Consider the following 8,731-nt stretch of genomic DNA (forward strand, 5'->3'; position numbering starts at 1 on the left):
TACAAAGCAGCTTTAGGCCCTCGGCCCTCTCCCAGCAGCCAGTCCGCCTGGTGGGATGAAAGGGTTGGCGATGGCCGATGGAGAGGGGTCGAGAGCACTGGCCTGGGGCGGGGCCGCCTTTTCTAAAGCTCACTCCGCAGAGAAGGATTCCACCAGTTGGCCCAAGTTTCCATCAAAAGTCTCATTCCCAGGGTGACAAGTGGGCTTCTTAATCTATTTCTGCAGATGACAATGATAACTTGGGGAGCTTTGAAGAAAATCTTTGTCTAGACAGAAACAGCTCTGAAGTGTTTTGATCCGTACCACCTGACGAGTTGGTTGGCTTGCTTGGAGCCGAGTAGCGCTGAGCTGACTCACCCAGTGAAAGGCTCTCCCAGCCCGATGGGACTTTGCTCTCAAATTCAGTTGAAGGCTTACAGCACCTGGGGGCAGGAGAGTGACAGTTCAGCCCAACCGTCCAGGGTTCAAGGTGTGCTGGGGAGAGATCAGACACTGCGGCCAAGGGGAAAGATCAGAGCTAGATGGATGCAGGCGTCTCAATCCTACTCTCTTCCAGACGCTACTCATTTTTCCTAGGTAATTTTACCGTCGTTCCCCTGTCCCCAGAAATTCCACAGTGGGAAGAAAATAAGGTACTGTTTTCTTTCCCTGTAGCCACGGATCCTTACTCTGTCCCGGTTGCTCTGTTGAAGTTTTTCTACATGAGAAGAATATTTTTTTTAACCTCAGAAGCCCCAGACAAAAGGAAATTAATAAGTTATTGAGCGTCTATTATTTGCCTGACTCTTGGGCAAGTTATCTCATATAATAAACACTGGAGAATGTTCCAGAGTTACCTATCACCATGAAACTATAAAATATGAAATAAACATGAATAGAATTTAAAATTGGGTCATCACAGAGGAGACCTGGGCCAACTTTTTAACCAAGTCATTAAAAACTTAATACTCTTGAAACTAGACCTTACCTAAGGGGCAATACTAAACCCTGCCCGTATAGTTGTACTTTTCATACAAGCCTCTTCTCATTTTTTTCCTTCACCCATTTTTAATACTTTTTTTTGCGTTTATTTATCTTCAGAGGGGAAGGAAAGGAGAGAGGGGGAGGATATCAATGTATGGTTGCCTCTCGTGGGTCCCTTGCTGGGAACTGGCCTGCAACCCAGGCATGTGCCCTGACTGGGAATCGAACCACGCACGATCCTCTGGTTCGCAGGCCTGCGCTCAATCTGCTGAGCTACACCAGCCAGGGCTCCTTCACCCATTTTTTTAATCCGCTTTTTTTTTTATAGTTGAGGTGTAGTTCTTTATTTTCTTACTTTTTTAGTTTTTAATTATTTTCAATTGCAGATGAAGAAATGTGAAGGGATGGAGAAGTATAGACTGGTAGCTACAAAACAGTCGTGGGTGTGAAACACAGCACAGGGAGCACAGTCAGTAATGTACTGGCCGTGAGTGGTGCCAGGTGGCAGGTGGGTACTGGAAGTACGAGGGGGCACTTTGTAAAGCACATGACCGTCCAGTCGCTGTGCTGTACACCTGAAACTGATACAAAGTAGTATCAAATATGAACCCCCTTCTCATTTTCATCACTGTTACCTGCCAGTGACAGACCCCGCCCCATCTTCTTCCCGACTTAAGCGCCTACCTGTCTTCACCTGAACCTGGCACTCCCCACCCCAGTTACTAGGACCTTCACCTCCACTCGACTTCAGACTCCTTGAAGCCTTGTCACCTATGAGTCTCTGAATCAACTAGAACTTTCACCTCTAAGATCTCAGGCTCAGCACTATCTTTGATATACCATCTTTTCCCCCAACTGGTTTTCCGGTAGATCATCTCGGCTCTCTTTCTCATTATTCACGGTGCAGCCTCTGGAAAGGGCAGTCTTCACCTTACTTCCGCTTCCTCATCCCACCCCTCTGATGCTCTGACAAGTGCCTCTAGTGACTTTTTATTGGCTAAATCCAACAGGTCCCTCCCACACAATCTCCCTGACACATCTGCTTCATAGGATATTGTCACCCATGCCCTCCTTATAAAATAGTATCCACATGTAACTGCCAGGGTCTCGTACCAGCTTAATTCTCCTTCTAACCTCTTCACCCTCGTCAAAGACACTTCTTCCTCTGCACTCCTTCAGGCAAGCCCGCCCCTGTTCTCCTCTCTCGTTCTCATCACTCTTTTCCCTGGGAGACCTCACCTAATATGTGTGCAACTCAAGTCTGCAGTTGTTCTTTACTTCCCTCCTGACCTTGACATCAGCATCTCCAATTGTTTACAGAGAGGAGGGCCTATCAGTATTTCAAATCCAGCACCTGCAGAGCAAGACTTGTACCCTTACCACCTGCTTCTCTTTCTGTGCTCCCCCTTTCACCTGATGGGAACTTACTAGAGCTGTCTTTATGTCTCCCTCTTCTCCACTCCCCTCCCCCATCTTCTGAGTTACCAAGACCTCTCAGTGCTACTCCCACGTGGTCTCCCAGTCCATCGGCTCCTTCCCATTCCCACAGCCCCGCGTCAGGCTTTCACTTCCTCTCTCAATTACTGCAAACCCCTGCTGGCCTGCTGCTAGAGTGATCCTCAACGGCAGGACTAGACAGTTCACCCTCTGTCTAAACAAACAAAAAGATCGTTTTCTCAACAGTTCCCCATGTCTAAAACATAAAGTTCAAGATTTTTCGACCTGGCCTTCGATGCCAGCTAGACCCTTGGCTCAGCCATCCTGTCCCTCAGCTTCTCCTCTGTGAGCGCGGTTCCTGCTTTGAGACGTCTCTGTGCCCCGCACACCCTCTGCCTGTAATTAATTCTCACCCGTCTTCACCCCTCAGCGCCACAGCCCCGGAGGCTTTTCCTCCTAGTTCTCTGCTCACTTGAGGCTGCTCTGTATCCTCATAGCACTTTTCATTTGGGACATCAGTCATACACCTTTTTTCTTCATGTTGGGGCAAAGTGGGCCCATTTTTCCTCTGGATTGTAGGATTCTTTAAACTCTATTCAACAAAAAATTATGGAGCTTGCTTTTTCAAAAAGTAGGCATTGTGACAGCAACTAGATGAAGAATAAGCTGCAGCCGAGGGGTTGGATCTTTCTTGTAGGAAAGAGGTTTCAGAAAGAGAGCACTGCTGTACTCTGCGCAGGAAGTGGCCCTTGTGGGCACGTCTCCCTGACGTGTGTCTCCCCCAGTTTTGGACTTTGCACGTGTCAGAGGAACGACATTTTTAAGCTGGAAGGCCTAAAAGATGATGCAATCTAATCTTCACGTGTCCTACCAGAGGGAACCGAGACCACTGAAGTCAGGGACTCTTCCGATGTCAGCAGGTCACTACGTGGCAGAGCTGGACCAAGCCCTAGGCCAGGGCACACTCTGCCACACCCCAACACTGGCCCTCCTTCTTTGTATACTTGGGGCTGGGTTTGGGATGTCACAGCAGTTAATTAGAGTTACGAACCACAGGGAATGTTGGAAAAGCAATAAATTATTTTCAGTGGCTATGTCTGGGCTGAGTGGCCAAAAAACAGGGAAGACCTTGAAGGCCACGTAAAATGTTTCTCTTTTCAGGAATGCATCATTTCCATACAACTCCCCTCTACTGCTTCTACATAGCTTGTTGGTAATTACTTTTGTCCATGTCTGGTATTTTTGCTGTAGCATCTTTGCCGTGAATATCTGCCCCAAGCATTTTTACTGCAAACATTTTCACTGCCTAACTAATTGGACATAAGCCAACTTTGCCATAAAAAAAAAGGATAAAATCACGAAAAGTAAAAGAGACATGAAAAAGGACATAACAAAAATTAAAAGTTTATTGAGAACAATGGCATATTTAAATACCATATTAAAATGTGTGTAGATTCATGGCAATACTGTGCAAATAACTGATTTTTATTTTGTGGGTCACACCTAAGCACTTGGCTTTGTTCTGTGGGAGATGTGGGTTGAACTCTCTGTTCGCTCCGTAGCAGGTTTCAAAGTAAGAAACCAGCTCTTGGGGCAAATCTTCATCTGGAAGAAATGCTGTTGGAAGAGCATCCCCACTACCACACCTGCTCCAGACGCAATAGACCCTGCAGAGAGAGGCCTAGGTGAAACTTACGTGTAACATAAAGATGGGAGTAACTGTGGAAACTCCTCAATGGAGAAATGAAACCAAACTGAGGACTGGCTTAAATGCATTAAACCAGCTGAGTGTGGTTGATTGGTCAACGGGAAAATGAAACCAACCAAGCAAAACCCAGAACTGTCAACCAGTTATTTTATCTTGTTTACAGCAAAATTGCCTTGTGGCCAATTAGATAGGTGGTGAAAATGTTTACAGCAAAAATGACTGTGGCAAGGATGCTACGGTGGAAAGTATAACACCTAGAACCAGTTTTCTTCTTTTTGACAGTAAATGGCGCCATGGTTAATTAAGTGTTCACTCACAGGAAAAGGGAAGATTGAACATTTTAAAAGGTTTCATTCCTGGGTTGGTGCTCCTTCTGTGAGCCATCAGGAAGGGTCCCAGAAAAACTGCTTGCTTTTTTTAACCTCTAAAGAAGTTATATAATTGAGCTGGGATTTTTTTTTTTAAAGGCTTCTCAAAATCATTGTCTTAGTCTCAATAGGGCTTCAAACAAAACCACGTTAAAATTCTCTCAAGGCATTTTATCCAAAATAAAGGTCTCTTTTAAAAGTAAAATAAAATAAAATTGCCCTTATCCTTCTCTTTATAAGTCACTTATCTCAGCAAAGTATATTTACTCACAGATTTTATACATTTATTTTAAAGAAGTAAACGAAGAAAAAGTATTTATTTTTTCCTGTAGTTAAAAAGTAATCGCAGTCTGTGCAGATTAAAGAAAATACACTCTTTCATTATTACTATTCCTGCTTTGGAAAAGAGAGTAGAATAAAGAAATGGAAATGCAACGACTGCCCCACCGACACCCTTAAAACAGTCTCCCAAGCTTCTTAGCCACTTGGTTAATTAGTATTTCCTCCAACTCTCCTAGGACAGTAATATGGGTATTTCCCCCACCTTTTATTTTTGCAAATTAGTAAATGTATCTCACTTAGGCTTGCTCCATCGAACCCCCCAGACGGAATAACCACCTACCCGGAGACTGAAATGGATATATTACAGGAGAGTGTGGGGTTGGAATTAAGTGATGAGCAAGAAAAACGGCTCTTACATTTCGTTCACTCAAATAATAGGCTCTTCCCTCATCCTTAAGGAAAAGGAATGTTTGGTCGTGAAGATCATCATTTATCCGCACAGCTGAAAGCGATAGACTACCATTATACTCATCATGAATATTAGTAATTATACTTTCTAACACGGGTTCGACATTCCACGGGTCAAGTAACATTTGCTGACAGAAAGGGGAGGCGTGATAAGGGAGACAGCAAGTCTGGGCTGAGGGGTCAGATAGAGCGTGGACTGGCTCTCAGCTCAACTAATTGTAGCAACACTAATCGGGGCAACGCAAGTCATCTCTTTGAGCTTCATTTTTTTTTCAAACCACAAAATATGTGTAATACTCATTTCACAGATTTATGAAAATTAAGCAGAGCAAAATGTTTTTAAAAAACCCCACACAGTATAATTCTTGGCATGTAAATGATGTTCACTGAATATTAGCTTCCCTCAGTTGACACATCTATAGAAAGCAGGTAATAAAACCTACCTCATAAGACCAGTGTGGGGGTTGGGTTAAGGGAAACAATTTTCTGAAAGAGCTCACCCTTGTCAGTTCTGCCCCCTTCTGTATTTCCTAACCCCACTCCCCAGCCCCAGACCAAAGCTGCCTGCATGATCAGCATGTTAGAAAATAACTATAGAGAGAGGAAGTTTATCTTCTGGTGTCAGGTTTTTTAAAAAGATTTTATTTATTTATTTTTAGAGAGAGGGGAAGGGAGAGAGAAAGAGAGGGAGAGAAGCATCAATGTGAGAGAGAAACACCAAGTGGCTGCCTCTCTAACTCACCCCCACCTGGACGGACCGCAACCCAGGCCTATGCCCCAACCGGTGCCCCCTCCCTTTGTGGGACAAGGCTCAACCAACTGAGCCACAACAACATGTCAGGTTTTTTACTTATTTCTGGATTTATAATTGTTTCTCAAAGAGAATAAAACCCGACCAGAACTAAGTATTTTTAAAAGACTAGAACAAGCCACAGGAAGTCGCTAGATAATTCCAATACCCCTGGAAGTTGTCCTTGTGATGCAAGTTCGAAATGGACCCACCCCAGTCCACACGTTCAACCATCTAAGCACTTACTTTAAAAAAAGTCACAGCGTCACTTCAATGTAATCAAAAGTTGAATAAGAACTACAAGGGACGATGTGAGGGCAAGGAAAAGGAAAAACCAAACCAAACCAAAAAGCCAGTGGACAAAAACAACGGAAGGAGAAAATGTTTTCACACAACTCTGAATTCTCTTCCTAAAAGATCATTGGCACGAACATCCGACCTGCTAAATTCTATGAAGTTTCCCAATAACCACTTCTTGACAGAACAGGATGTATTACATATAGAATGTCTATATCTTCTCTAGACCCACGGTTCACATAGTCCATCAGCAGCACGGACTGGTCTGGCGGCTCGCGCTGACAAAGGTGTCGTCAGGTGTCAGCTTCAAGTCCCCTTGACTCAGTGCATGGTGCCGATTAAATTTCTAATATAATCCCCAAAGGAAGAAATGCAGGAAAACGTTCCTCTCATCTTAAGAACTGCCATTATTTATTTATTTTGGGAAAGTTCTTCTTCGGTTAAGGCTGGGTTTACTTCAGTATTTATGTACATCATTTACGCACCAATGACGGTGGGAAATTCCCACTGTTACTGCCGTTTGAGTTTTTAGAATGAGGTGCTCAGAATCTGGTGCAGTTTGCATTTGAGAAGTACAGGAGAAGAAGTTTCCTTAATAAGCATCTTTAAATCGCAGGCACAAAGCCAATAACAGGGGGGGAAATCCAACTAGAATATCAATATCATTTTCCCCTTAAAGTACTCATTTCTTTTTCCTACGATTTCCCCCCCCCTGGAGGAACAACCAGATTAAAAATGCAACGACCTTCAGAGAGAACCTCAGACCAGGCTGCAAAGGCGCGCAGTGCAATGGGCGCCCGGGACAGGGCGGGGGTCCCAGCGCTCGCTAGCTGCCCCCTTCCTCGGGCTCGCTGCAGGGCGACGGCACCGACGAGGCCTTGGACTCGCCATCGCTGTTGCATTCGGGCCTGCGCGGGGGCCCGGCTGGGCCCTCCTGCCCCTGCGCGTGGCGCTCCAGCAACTCCTGGAGGTGCTTGATGTAGCCGATGGCAGCGCGGAGTGTCTCCACTTTGCTGAGGCGCCTGCCGGCCAGCTCTCGGGGCAGGTGGTCTCGGAGGCGCGCGTACCCCTCGTTCACGCAGCGCACGCGTTGCCGCTCGCGCTCGTTGCGCTTGCGGAGGAAGGCGGGCTCGAAGGCGCCGTCCAGCGGCAAGGGCAGGTAGGGCCGTCTCCGCGCGCAGCACGCGTCGTCCAGATGCAAGGGGACCCTGAAAGGGTCCCTCAGCGGGAGGCGGGGCAGGGTCCCTGGCAGGCTCAGGGGCACCGGGTGGAGGTGGTACGGCAAGGTCAGCAGTGCGGGTGGTTTACGTTTCTCCATCATTTCGCCGACAAGCCAACAGATCACCCAAGAAGTTACTCTCCCACCGGGGAATAAGGTTGCAAATCTTCAAATCGGAGACGACGGTCCATTCAGACTGCCTGGCACGGAAGGTCTGTTTGGGGAGAAGTTTCTGGTCCAGAAGCTACGTTCCAGAACAGGCTTCAAGGACACTTTGCATGATTTCGCAAATTCACTGCACTCCTCAATCTCTTTATAAAGTTCCAGACGGAGGTACTAGGCGAAGATGAGGAGCACTAATCCACACTTCAAAACCCCGTCTTCCTCTCTGATCTTCTCCTTTCAAAAAATAACAAAAGGGGTTCCTCCGCTCCGTCCCCTAGCCTGGAAATGTGAGCGCACCCCAAACAGAGTAATCTTCCGACGCCACCTAAGGCTTACAATTACTGTAATCCACTGATCTGGGTCTTCAAGAGCACAGGAATCTTCGAGGATTCAGAAGAGCTCCTCCCAGGAACCAACAGACCTCCTGGCGGCTGAGCGAAAGTTTACCAGAGGCTTTCTCCTTGAAAATCAAAACTTGAACTGCCCTTCGTGGTTTCCGGCGTCCAGAGCCTAATGGAAAGGGCTTTTAGACTGTTTGCAAACTTACACTTGCTCTTTCATTTCTGGGGAGGTGGGGGGAAGACCTCATCAAAAGGAAGACTGCTCCCTTGTGGTTATAAAATGTGTCAAATCAAGGAGAACCCAGGGGGAGGCTTGAGAGTTTGCTTCTCCAAAACCACATCGTTAAAAAGCCCAATTAGGCATTGTTTGAAGGGAACAGGAATGAAATACATTTTTTTTTTTGCAGCAAATGTAAGGGTCTGCTTATTATATTCCAGTTTATGGTGAATGCGGAGTGCTTTAAGTATTTGTGCTGCTTTTCAGGGGCGATTCAAAAGACTGAAAAGTAACAAACACTTTTCGCCAGAGTTGTATCTCACAGTGCTTACTGTAAACACAGTTTAAACACTGCTTTCCGACCTCTTCTAATCCCACCCAGGATATAAGGACATCATCTTTCCATAGTGTAAAGAGTATATTTCTATTGTTTTCTTTTTGTCTTTAAAAAAAAAAAGATGCAATTTATTTTCTCC

General features: G+C 45.8%; 1 protein-coding gene across 1 annotated transcript; it reads right to left on the bottom strand.

Moving 5' to 3' along the window:
* Positions 1 to 4,814: 4,814 nt before the first annotated feature.
* On the bottom strand, positions 4,815 to 8,243 carry ASCL4 (achaete-scute family bHLH transcription factor 4). Its single transcript, XM_037160789.2, has one exon. It carries the CDS (start codon positions 7,632 to 7,634, stop codon positions 7,140 to 7,142), a length of 495 nt encoding a protein of 164 aa, XP_037016684.2. The 5' UTR covers positions 7,635 to 8,243; the 3' UTR covers positions 4,815 to 7,139.
* Between the last annotated feature and the right edge of the window lie 488 nt (positions 8,244 to 8,731).

Source organism: Artibeus jamaicensis, unplaced genomic scaffold (assembly GCF_021234435.1).
Source record: "Artibeus jamaicensis isolate MK-2021 breed Jamaican fruit bat unplaced genomic scaffold, CSHL_Jam_final contig_233, whole genome shotgun sequence".
Classification (NCBI taxonomy): Eukaryota; Metazoa; Chordata; class Mammalia; order Chiroptera; family Phyllostomidae; genus Artibeus; species Artibeus jamaicensis.